This window comes from Triticum urartu, chromosome 2A, assembly GCF_056163025.1.
Source record: "Triticum urartu cultivar PI428250 chromosome 2A, HENAU_Tu73, whole genome shotgun sequence".
In the NCBI taxonomy this organism is placed as follows: domain Eukaryota; kingdom Viridiplantae; phylum Streptophyta; class Magnoliopsida; order Poales; family Poaceae; genus Triticum; species Triticum urartu.
The window spans coordinates 395,801,328-395,814,485 of record NC_141874.1 but is presented as its reverse complement, the minus strand read 5'-3'; the positions used below and the strand labels follow the sequence as shown (position 1 = coordinate 395,814,485).

The 13,158-nt window shown below is 41.2% G+C and overlaps 1 protein-coding gene and 1 non-coding gene across 2 annotated transcripts; one reads left to right on the top strand and one right to left on the bottom strand.

Moving 5' to 3' along the window:
• The first annotated feature begins 236 nt into the window (after positions 1–236).
• On the top strand, positions 237–310 carry TRNAE-UUC (transfer RNA glutamic acid (anticodon UUC)). Its single transcript has one exon. It is a non-coding gene; the product is annotated as a tRNA-Glu (tRNA).
• A 799-nt stretch (positions 311–1,109) lies between these two features.
• On the bottom strand, positions 1,110–12,055 carry LOC147985239 (transducin family protein / WD-40 repeat family protein). Its single transcript, XM_087543975.1, has 22 exons — positions 11,850–12,055; positions 10,488–10,822; positions 9,907–10,010; positions 9,560–9,628; positions 9,404–9,464; positions 8,969–9,108; positions 7,179–7,368; positions 6,898–6,959; positions 6,402–6,490; positions 5,925–5,997; positions 5,266–5,325; positions 4,886–5,032; positions 4,745–4,783; positions 4,583–4,617; positions 4,313–4,399; positions 3,457–3,622; positions 2,674–2,751; positions 2,345–2,481; positions 2,037–2,113; positions 1,805–1,874; positions 1,656–1,721; positions 1,110–1,548 (listed from the first exon to the last, which is right to left on the bottom strand). Exons 1-22 carry the CDS (start codon positions 11,895–11,897, stop codon positions 1,420–1,422), a joined length of 2,262 nt encoding a protein of 753 aa, XP_087400101.1. The 5' UTR covers positions 11,898–12,055; the 3' UTR covers positions 1,110–1,419.
• Positions 12,056–13,158: the final 1,103 nt, after the last annotated feature.

Genomic DNA, 13,158 nt, shown 5'->3' with positions numbered 1-13,158 from the left:
ACGACCGATCTCAATTCGGTCTTCTACAACTCCCATCATGTCAATAAGGTTTCATTTTTGGTCTCGGTCTTAATGCCGGAGAATGATGAACTACAGCGGACAAGTGTGTGTGATAACTAATAGCCAGAGAGTGGCAACCATCAAGCAAAAAAACAAATCTCTGGATATGACCCAAAGGAGTTAGCGGGGCTGATTCTATACAAATAGTATAGATATCTCGTAAAATTTGTCACTAGTCCATTGTCGTCCAGCCCGGTTAGGATACCTGGCTTTCACCCAGGCGACCCGGGTTCAAATCCCGGCAATGGAGTCTATTGATTTTTTGGTCCCTTTATTATTACACCGCTGACGTGTATAGATGGCGAATTACGTACAGCCAGCAAGCAACTTTGTCTCTTTTTTTTGGCAGGAAATAGAGCGTATCTTTTCCTCTGAAAAAGTGTTACCGTCTCGTAATACCCCATCCGTTTCTAAATATAAGTCTTTGAAGAGATTCCACTATGAATCACATACGCTTGTATCTATGCGTTTTAAAATATAGATTCATTCATTTTACTTCGTATGTAGTCCATAGTGAAATCTCTACAAATACTTATATTTAGAAATGAATAAGTGTTACCGTCTCGTAATACCCCATCTGTTTCTAAATATAAGTCTTTGAAGAGATTCCACTATGAATCACATACGCTTGTATCTATGCGTTTTAAAATATAGATTCATTCATTTTACTTCGTATGTAGTCCATAGTGAAATCTCTACAAATACTTATATTTAGAAATGGAGGGTACTATCTTTCACACTGGCTGGATGATGCAGCCAACAAACGGATCTCCCTAAGAGCAACTCTATTTTTATTACGAAGAATTTTAAGCGGAAATTAAGATGAGTCAAACGTTGTGCACGACCAGCTCTATTTTGTCCATCATGTTAAGACTGATTATGCTGGCATTACCGTCCAGCAATTTCCCGTGCATCCTTTTAACCAGTGGTTTTAGCGCACAAGCAGCATAGGGATCGATCACTTGGCTTCTAGCGTCTCCGACTCTGTCCTGCCTTTTGCTTTTGGAGTATTTAGATAAGATATGATTCGATGTTATGTTTCACGTTCGTTGAGAAATATGCCGGGTTTCCTTTTCATGTGGTAGAGTGTTTATTATGTAAAAGTGCACTCAGTCGCCTGCGTGCGCATAAATAGTAAACTTTGTGATCAGAGCGAAGGATTCGCACGATACCTGATTACAAGGTGCAGCAAACTCTCCTGCACTCACGCAAAAGTTATGCTACCACCTGCGCGGATGTGGGCTGCTACCACTACTTAACTGCATCGCTGCGCCCAGCCCAGCGCAGCTCAGTAGTGACTCCCATGACAATGGCACTCCGTTCCTCGTTTTCTCTCAAATGTATTTACGACACTCTTTCTCATCTTGTTAGCAGCTCGATATCAGCTCCGACTTCGGCGATCTTCAAGTCCATGGAAGCTTTTGCGCTGCTTGCGACGCTCTTCACGTCGAGGTCAAGGGCGATGGACTTGACCAGGCCGTTCAACATCTAAAGGTTAAACAGGTCAAGGGAAGCACGTGCAAAGGTGATACCTCGCTCAAAACTCTGCCATGATAAATATGTTATTTTGCGTAATGAAATGTCAAAAAGGATACAAGAGAGCCGATTGCAACAAGGGCCCTGTATTTCGAATCGGCATCTTGGGCATCGTCTTCAGCAATCTGTGGATCCAGATAAGAAATGTAAACACAGGTGGCTGCAGGGAGTAGAGTGATTTACAGAGGTCAGAGATATGGGAACTCACTTCAAGGGCCGCAGAAAGAATTTGTGCCTGACTTTGTTCATCCTTCGATTCAATTGAAAGAACAGAATAGCTGCAGAAAAATATATATATTAGTCAAAAAAAGAGACAAGATCAATCAATGCAGGGACATCAGCGGCATTGCCAGGTGTGCCTGCTAAGTATATTCCAGCATCATGACCAACAAAATTGTAATGCATGGCTAGGTACAAGTATAACACAACTCAAAACTTACTTCAGTAAAAGTGTGGCATATGCCAAGTGAGCGTTCTTGCTAAAAGACGGCTTGCAGCTCGAGAAAGAATCAATAATCTGAAATTATAGCAAACAAAAGTCATTACTTTGGCGCACCAAAATTTACTTGCCACCCCCAAAAAATTATTCAAAATCTAATTTCGTTTTATGAACTAAAAGAGGCCCAGAAATTGACCAATAGATGTTGTAGTAATAATTATTGAATGATAAAACCAACAGCTACTTTCGAGTCAAAATTATATAAATAGGCTGAAATAAAAAATAAGTGTATGTAGTTTGAAAACTAACCTCAGCACAATGGGTTTTCAACCATTGGTGTAAGCATGGGTTGTCAAATAAGTTAGTAACTGCTTTGAGGATTGTAAGCACATTCGGTGAGTGCACAGGTATTGCTACAGCCTTATGGAAAGTTTCCCTGAGTGCATCTGATTGATAACATGAGTAAAGAATCTTAGTTCAGTACCAATAAACAAAACAAGGCTGACCATTTTGCTAAGAAATATTACCAGCTATTCTTAAAATGAACATAATAACCAAAAATACTGAGTCAAAAAAAAAAAACTCAGACAAGAAAGACTGATGCGCTAAAGCATTAACAGGCACAAGCATAAACTCACCGTTTCCACTTTCAATGGTCTTAAGAAGTAAAGTAGCCCCGTCAGGATGCAACACAAACATCCTCAGAAAATCAATAACTGTAAGGTAGAGAGATGGGCAATTATTTCAGATGAACCAAAAATCATCTCCATCAAAAACATAATGCAGCTTCGAATATCCAAACATAATACACTAGTTGTTAAACCCAAGCAACTGTCCCACTAATATTAGATAAGAATGTTTTACTGCGAAAAGCATCTGGAACAGAATCCGCGTGTAAAAGATAGCTCCATAGGAGAAAACAAGCTCCGGCATTCTTAACAGTTTGTCACCTTCGGTGAGAACATTGGGAAACCAAAATATATCTTGGTCGGTTGAATTTTATCTGATTTCTTTGACCAATACCAAGGCTTTATAACGAAATTGTCCTCATCCGTGGATGTATCAATTATATTTCTCTCTTTTAACGCTGAGAAGCTGACATTTTTCCAAATAACAACTTTAGCTCTACAATCAAACTTTTGGCAGGAAAAAAGAGCATGCCACAATTAATTGAAACTATCAACTACAACAACGTAATTATTACATTATAATAGCTGACGGTAATTCAATAAGACTAAGAGTCTATGAAAGAAGGGATGTACTCAGTCAATAATCTCCTTATGTTTTAGTTCTTGTTTCAACTGACATCGGAATACATGAGTCTAGTCTAATCACCAGGTGAAAACAGAGAGCTTGGAGTCAACCATTATGTTGATAACAGTGTTCATGCGGTCCCAAAGTTTTTTAGAGAAGGGATGTACCTGGAAACATCATCTGTGAAGGCCAAGACTTCAATATTTTTAGCAACAACACAATGTCAGCATCTGCAAGCTTGCTTGTGTGATAAAATGATGTATTTTTCAATACTTTCACTATAGCAGCTAATCTTGAAAAGTCTGCCTCGGACAAGGATAGATGTTTTTGTTCCTGAATAGACAAAGTCAATTATTAAGCCTAGGTAAGACATTAATGGTCCCTATTAACAGAGTGAATCCCCTGAAAGTATGAAATAATATAGAAATTAAAATCCCTCATAAAGTTTGGACATGATTGTATTCTAAGAATCCCATGTGGAGATACCAGACTGAACTAAGCTGTGGTCAAGCCCACATAACTCCATAATTATTTTAGCTTTGTGCTAGATGAACTAGTACTCAAATGACAGCGATATGGTTATTGTCGTCTAAAGATTTTTCAATCACATCCCATAGAAAGCCAAAACACAAGAAATTCGCAGTTTTGCTAGCAAGGTCAAGTTATCCAATTCATACTTCAGCATAGCATAGTATCATAATTACACACCCATCATGGACATGGACATCCAACACATGTCTCTGCACTTCGAATAGCTGGAACAAACTTTGTTCAACTATGCTGAGAACCTGAGGTGGTTTAGTAGCATGTCTTTTCCACACTACTACTTGCCTGAGAAAGTTATATTCCTTATGCCAGGGACAAAATTATCAGCACAAGCTTGCAGCTTATAAGAAACAAAAGGGCCAACAAGAAGGTGAGAGATGTGGGAGTTCATGGACCTAAAGCACCTTGATAGTTCTAAAATAAATCTTTAAGGATGTAAATAAAGTTGTGAGATACTGAAATAAGCTTCAAAATTACCGAGTCAGATGCAAGTGTTGCACTGAATTCTGTAATTTTCTTAAGGATTCCCTCAAACTGAGCCGTCTCAAATAGTAACATTCCGTTCTGCAAACAAAGGGAAGTTTTTTTTTTTGAGTGAGAATTGCAATAGATCATAACTCAAATCTGATGGCAGCTTGTTTCTAGTGTGTGTACAAGAACAAAGTACAGGTAGTTGAGTTTAAATGTTTTAGTTTCAGTCAAGTACTCGTATTAGATTATCATCAGTTAATAGCAATCCATTCGTACCTTCGGTATGTGCTTGAAAGTTTGTTTTGGGGCACCTGCAATTATGTATGGAACATTATGGCAGGACTCTCAAAAGATGCTAGAGATATTTACATTTTATGCGGGGAAAAAGGAAGAAAAACCTATTGTAACAAATTGAACACTGTGTGCATGAATACATACCATTTGAAGAAGACGGTTGCCCAGGTACATATGCATTACCTGATACATAGTTAATAAAGTCAGGCATCAACAGACCGAAACTGGCAATATATTAATATTTTATAAATGACTGCTGAAAGATATAAAATCTAACACGCTTACCCCCAGTATAGGGATCGCGGAAAGATGGATCTGGAACAAAATTGTTCTGCCCAGAATTTTGCAGTATGAATTCTACAACTTGCTGGCGATATGTCAAAGGAAGATTTTCTTTCAGGAGCCATTTGTCTGCAACTGCGTATGGATCATCTGCACAAAACAATTCATAGGTAAGACGGTGGTACTTAAAATAGCAAAGTGGTAGACTCTCAAGCATCAAATCAAAGTGCAGTACATGCAAGCGGAGAAAAAACTTCACGTTAGATGACTATTTAAATGATGATTTTTCTAAACATAACTATGTGGGTCACAATATTGCTTTTTTACTCTGGAAACAATAGCAGAGAAACAACTTCTAAATGCAAGACAAATGTGTGATATACCTGATCGATTGTAGGGCAGTTTCCGAATGGGCTCTCCATCTCCAATGTCAACATTAAAAACTGCACAAATATATAAAAAAATAATACTATAAAGAAACAGAAAAGATTAGGAAAAGGCCAGCACTCAACCGACTGATTTTCTGTCTGTCCCTGTGGGAGCTCAGCCAGGGATTTGCAACATAGCCCATGTTGCAGTTCCAATACGGGCCATGTTGCAAAGGACAGGGGCAGAGCGACGTGCGTGATGCGTGGGAGATCAGCCTCGGATTGCAACATGGCCCATGTTGAAAGGACGGGGGCAGCGCGAGGAGCATGACGCATGCCTGTGTGCGAGCTCAGCCTGAGATTTGCAACATGGCCCATGTTGCAAAGGACAGGGGCGAGACCATGTTGCGCTGCAAACATTTTTTTTCATGAACCGCAAAAAAAAACTGTTCGGCGGAGTGCAACATGGCTCTGTTGCAAAGCCCCAAACACAACACGAGCCATGTTGTGGACAGACTGGGGCCCCCGGCTGACGCAGGAAGTGATCGAACGGCTGTCTCACACGCTAGCCAACGGCTACCAAGGCGGTTAATGCAATTCGATTATTGCTCTGCTGACGCGTAGCGTCGCCTAAAAGTTTAACGGTGAAACACATCAAAGAGAAAATAACTTACCGAAGTCATAGTGAGCACCATCATAAACCTGACCTTGTGCAGCATCCCCAGGTCCATCCACCACCTCACCAATCTAGCAATTTGGTTTATGACAGATAAGTCACCGACGCTTATTTAGTTATTTTGGGACGGAGGGAGTATACAACAAAGCAACAATGCCACTGCAAGGTCAAGCGTGGTAAAAGCATATCGAGTGCTAAATTAGGTTCCATTTAATGTGTAATAAATGTGTCATCAACCCTATCATATTTGAAGATTGTATGTGTGAATTTGGACCGTTACTGCAGGCATTGAGTGCCTCACGGATACCTCAAATTGCATAAAAACTTGCATTTAAGTTACATAACTCAAGCAGCATATCAAGCAGCTAAAGATAGCAACAGACCAAATATGTAAACATTGCTCAGCTTTGCAAATTCTTTGATGTAGCAACTTAATATAATACTATGGAAAGGTCTAATGCACAAAGGTACTTACTTTGTCCCATTTTAGCTCTTTTGAATTCCATGAATAAGCAACACCGTTATCGCCCTCTCTAACAATTAGAGTTTGCCCATCAGTGTTTCCTGCTTGAGCAAAAGAAAAGTTACAAACATGGCATTACTATGCAAAAATAACACGCGCGGTGATGACTAGATATTGTCAATTACTTTACATACACCACAAGTCCACGACACTAAAGAATTTATAGAAAAATTGTTTTTATATTGTGATCTCCTTAATCCCTTATGCGCTGAAATATGATGAAGGCAAGGTTTATTGCAAATTGGAAAGATATGAATATTTTCAAAAGCTCGAGATTATTTCAGTGTGCAAGTACACCTTCAATCCGATTTTAATTTTGAACTCCATAATATGCTGACATTATGTTTCATGAAAACACACCCAGCCTCATTCACTACAAATAGTTGGAGCATCATGGAAATATGAACACAATACCCCTGTAACGTATCAGAAAAATGAGATATATGACCTTGAACTTGCAGTGCCTCAACTCCTGGTAGATCCATCAACTTCAGTCCACCAACAGTCTTTCTGTAGGAAAAAAAGGCATAAAGATCATTTGGTCAAATTAGTAGTCGACGTATGATTAACCCCATGGTTCCGACTATTATTATTTTTGGACAACAAGTCTTGCCTAAAAATTAAAATGTTAGCATAACAATTACATGATAGAGTAATCCGACAACAAAACTGATCCTTTAAGCAGAAGATGTCAAAACTTCAGAATGTGAAAAAAAAACAGGAACCAACCTGCTTAGTGTGTACTGAGAAATAATATCGGTATATGTTGCAAGCTCCTCATCACTGCAGAACCTATTATTGTCGGTTGTCCATATCCTCACAACTCCGTCAGAACATGCAGTAACAACATCTCCATTATCCAAAAATTTAGCATCCCATATACATCCTGGGTGTTCAATGCTCTGAACACAGATTCCATCTGCATTATATTACTTGACAGTCATATAACCAGGTACATGGAGAAAAATCTGGATTCTGCTATGTACTAACAACTAAAACAAAAAAAAACTGCACTATAATGCACCTCCAATATAAATTTCGTTTCTACAATAGTTCATATTATGAATCCAAACATACTATCCCAAAAAACAAGACAGATATATCCTAGCTGCATCCATGAAACACACAACTCAAATCGGCCCAAGAAACTGGTTTACATCATCATAGGTACAGGTGAAAGAAGACCGTGTGTGGGTATCGGGATTCTTATTTTCAATGTGGAAGAAAAGAAGACCGGAACTGCTCATGGACTAGCCAAAGGAGGAATCAAGACAAGAATACAGATGCTTAACGACAATTAGCAGATCCCTCTTTACTTATTGTCACAATTTCCATTATCGTGCTAAATACAAACTACCTTTCCCATATGCCACTGCCCAATATGTTTGAGGTCAAAGTATTTACAATATTTTGCCTATAATAATGGAATCCCATGCAATATTTTGCCTCTAACAGAATCCCACTTAAGAGGAAGTACTATCATAGACTGGGACTATTTTTGTTTGGAGAAAATATTAGACTGAGGCATATAGGGGGACAAACCAGCTGACGAGTGGATAGTAACCCCAATGGAACGGTCAGGGTTTAAAGAGTTGTTCAGAACACATGGTACAAGTACGGATGGGAATAAAAAATTAGAAAGGTGAAAAATAAACCCAAACCAAGAAAAGAAAAATATAATGTTAAATCAGCTCGGGGTCCATACATCAGTTGCCATGCATAGAAAACCGAATTAATATCAGTCAGTTCGGTTTTAGGTTCAGTTTAACTAAACGGACTGAAAGAATCTGCTCGTCCTATGGCCCCATTTCCCAGGGCCATGCTACCGTCCTTATCTACTTTAGCAAAAAGCAAGTCCATCAAAATCTCAACTAAAGCCCAGCAAGATCTCCACCAAGTCAGCTAGGTGCCTAGGCCCATCTCTTGCTCTCGCGTACCAATGCAATCACGACGGTCAACGGGCCACAGGGAAACAAAGTTACGAACACTTCGCCCAATACTAGCCGCCACAGCACCAGCCGACATTCATGCAATCCATCCCAACGACCAACAGCACTGCACTCGGCAGCCCCATCAGTGGACTAGCACTCCTGTCAGTCTGTCACCGTCAACGAGACGATTCAAAGGATTCAAAGAGGAGCAGTGCCATGCAACAATGACGGTAGCAAAGTGCAATCATGTATGCTCTGCATTGCTGATTCAACAACAAGATTTTGGATTTCAATCATGACCTGTTGATAAAATCCGAGTATTTGACAGCATGCACACCCTGTTCTGCTATTGAATTACAGTTCCGTTTAAACCGAAAAGCAAACCGAGGTTTGGGTGAACCCAATTTCCGGTTCATAGTAATTTCCAGGCTAACTCAGTTGTCAATTTTAGAAAACCAAATACCGGGGAAAAAAGAGGAAGAACCGAATGCCCACACCTAGATTAAAATATAAATAAATTATATCCTATATAAAAAAAGTGCCACTGCATTTTAACAACAATTCTCCAAAGCAGACAAAATAAATCACCTTTCCATATCTTGACAGAGCGATCTTCACTGCCACTAGCAATTAGACCAGATGAATGCGCATCCACAGAATATACAAGAGAGGTATGGCCAATCATCTCCAACAGGGGTTGGCCAGTTAATGCCCATAACTTTATAGTTCTGCGAGCAGACAAAATATCATATGTTATCGTGTAAACAGAGTAGCTGTAAACTGAAAGAATACATTTGATGCACAAAAATGTAAGAAGACAATGAAAATGATGAAAAGCCAAATAGATGAGCAGTTCCTTTCAGCAAACCGTTGGCAGGATATTAGTACGAATATCCAAGATTAAACGAGAAATTATGATATCTTCATGTACAATTATATAGAAAGAATAATAGCAGCCTGTACTGATCCATCCTTTCATTTAAAAGCAAGTGGAACTAGTCAGGTGATATTTTAATCACTCACCCATCATGTGATGCAGAAAGTATACCCATCCCTGGCATCTGTGCTAAACATCGAACAGTGTCTGCAATGGAACAACATTTGTCAACCGATCAAGTATGTGTGGATGAGCACAAAAATGCCAAAAGCACTAGTGCACATCAGGAGTTAACAAATAACCTGCATGCCCAGAGAATGTATGTAGACAAGTCCTTCCTTTCCAAAGTTTAATGGTGGAATCACTTGAACCTATACAAAAGGGGAAATATGTGAAGTATTAATCAACCATTTGACAAATTTAGTTATAGATATTCATGGGCAGTCACAATTGCTCTCAAATATTTCATAATTCATAAACCAGGATGCCATATGATGTTGAAGCCAATGACACCGGTTCAGTTATGGAAACGCTAGAAAACAGTGAAAATAATAAATCGCACTAGCAGTACAAGGTACCAGCGCACCAATGTAGATTAATAATAAAAATCTAGTAAAAATGGAAAATGAAGACATATCGGAAGCTCTACCCGTAAATAGTTCTCCCGAGGGCAGCTTTAGAACAGTTTGCACTGCAACTTTATGAGCCTCCCAAACTTCTACAGCATTGCCATCTCTCCACCTTCTTAAAGTACTGTGCATAATACAAGCGTCAGGGTACAGCAAGAAACCATTAGCTACAACGGGGAAACTTCATAAATTATTAGCCCATTATGTCATTTGACAAAAAAAATACAGCATAAAGTATAATTCATAAACGCGCATGCCCAAAAATACTGAATACACCACAGCCTAAACACAAGTAACATTGGAAACCTTTTCTATCAGGGAAGTGTAGAAAGAAACAGAAGTACAATGTGTGAATTTGTACAAATAGAAGAAATATAATTTATTACTCCCTCCGTAAACTAATATAAGAACGTTTAGAATACTAAAGTAGTGATCTAAATGCTCTTATATTAGTTTACAGAAGGAGTACATTACATTCATGTTACACCACTACATCTCCCTCAGGATGAAATCAGCACAAACAAGCAATCAAGAAGAAGTATGGTGAAGCCATACAAGCAAGTTCTGCACAGGAATTACACTGGTTGAGAAAAAAACATACCAATCCATCGATGAAGATATAATGTCACCGTTGTCGTCGATAGCAAGACCAGTCACCTGTGAGGTGTGACCCCTCATTGTTCCAACAACTTCTCCTGTATGCAAATTCCATAGCAATACTAGCGTATCCATGCCACCAGAAACAATCGCTCCTTCCGGAAAGCGATCAGAAGGTGGGGCCCAGACCATCGGGCCAACAAAACTGGAATGTCCTACAAGTGTTTTTGAGAGGACATATTCGCGCTTCTTTTCCGGGTCCTGCATCCAGAATCTCACCGTTTTATCTCTTGACGATGTTGCGACCCCCACATCACCACAGATACAGATCCCACGAACCTATTAAAAAAGAGCAAGGACAAGTTAGCCAAGAACCAAATGTGTAGCAAATGTAGAAATTATGAAAGAGTTTGATGACAAGGATCTGACTTTATTGGTTGAATACATACCAATGCCCAAAGTCTCGAACTACTTAGTGATGCAGATATGCGTTCCACGTATGCAAAATAAACTTTGCCTAAGCTCTTAACAGTTTGAGCAAAATAATCGTTTAATACACAGGGATCACCTTTATCTCCAAATTTGGTTGATCATCATATACGCACTTTTTTATTTTCAATACTAACATGCTCCCCTTTTACTATACTTTGAACATACACATGGGTTTGCATAAAGGGGTGTTTTGTATTATGTTTGGTATTTACATGCTAAATGCAAGTTATGATTGGAACCATACATCCATCGTTAGAAAAACAGAACGTGGCATTCTGGATGAGCATTGATTCCTGAAATAAGCACAACAATTTGTTGAATTTTTGGTGGAACATAACACAGGAACTAACCATCTGATTACACACGTGAAAAGAACTCCAGCAAAACCAAGTAACCAATGATTCCTAGATCCACAAATTCACCACAAATATCGTATCAAAAGCAAGTCAAAGTGCAATGACTAACCGCCGGCTATTTTTACACTACATATTCACCCCCTAAACCCTGTATATCGACTGTTATACAAACCGAAAGTAAAGTCACAAGAGCATGCGCAGGGAAGAACTAAATTCGGACGGGCAATTGAAATCTAAAACTTGTGGGGAGGTGTTGAACCGGAGGAGGGGGCAAGCTGAACCCGCGGGAGGGCAACCAAGCTAGCTAGGTCGAATTACGCAAACCCGCGCCGCCCTTCCAGCGAACGCGTCTAACTAGCAGATCGAGACGGCCCGCGCCCGCCGCAAAACCTCCGTCTAGGGTTCGTCCGGGCCGGCCAGGTGGGATCGAATCGCGTACATACTTGCAGGGGAAGCAAAGCGGAGAGCTGAGGCGACGGACGCGGGGCGAATAGTGCAGGGGAGAGGGAGAGGCTTACATCATCCTCGTGACCGTGGAGCTGCGCGCTGAGGTGGTACTCGGCCATGGGCGACGCCGGACGACGTACGGCGGCGAGAGAGAAAGATTGGCGGAGGAGGGAGACGGCGAGTCGAGACTGACACGATGCCAACTGCGAGCAAAGTTTCGTGGGATGTTGTGTCTCGGTCCTATATCGTGTTGTTGCGATTTCATGGAGGCTGGGCCGTGCCAGGTTGAGGTGGGCTCTCTTTATGGGCTGAGAGCATCTACGACCAATTCGGCGGACGAGCCTGGGCAGGTCCGGACACGTCCGCTTTGGACCCTTAGAGCAACTCCAACGGGGGACCTAAATAGACGCGCGCTTCGTCCGCTTTTCATCCGTTTGAATCGGCCAGGCGGACGTGCACGTCCGCATTCTTGAATGGGTCGACTTGACTGTCCAACGGGAGGCGAATTCAAATGTGCCGGCATGAAAAAACAGCTCGTAGATGTCGGATTTCGGGTTCCGGCAAAATCCTCAAGCTTCGAACTCTGGGGTGCACACGAAGATATTTCCCTTCCCCTACGTGGCGTCAAATGTCGGATTTCGGGTTCCGGCAAAACCCTCAAAGTTCGAACTCTGGGGTGCGCACGAAGATCTCTCCCTCCCCCTATTTCGCGCGCTCACCACGATCTCAAGGCTCAGCTCGTCGAACCCGAAGAACAAGGGACACAAGAGTTTACACTGGTTCAGGCCACCGATGTGGTGTAATACCCTACTTCAGTGTGGTGTGATGGATTGCCTTGTAGGCCGAGGATGAACAAGTACCAGGGAAGAACAGCCTCCTGAGGGGAGGTGTTCTTGAGCTTGGTGAGCTGGTGCGTATGAGGGTGGAATGGATCCGATCCCCTTCCTATGATGATGGCTAGTCCTATTTATAGAGGCCCTGATCCTCTACTCAAATATTAGGCGGGAAGGGATCCCACAACGAATTCAGGAAGATTCAGATACCGAAAGCAATAGGAATGGGAAAGCGGAGCGGGCAATAGGTTTATGACTGAGCACTAGAGCCTGAAATAGCAGGAATGAAGGTTGGGAAATATGCCAGCCAATTTGAAGGGGGACAGCTAGTACAAGCTATCTTGACAAAAGGTGGTCTTCGCCTGCCAAAGGCTCTGGTGGTGACACCGTCGTGGGCCGCGATGACCTCCGTCCTGTCGTCTTGCTGGTCTTGGTCTTGTTGCGCCGATATGAAAACCTTTGCCTGATGTCTCGGGACTCCTCGCTTGTGCCTGCTCCTTTAGCACCAAAGAGGCAACTGGTGCTATGCACCCGCTGGCACCCGCCT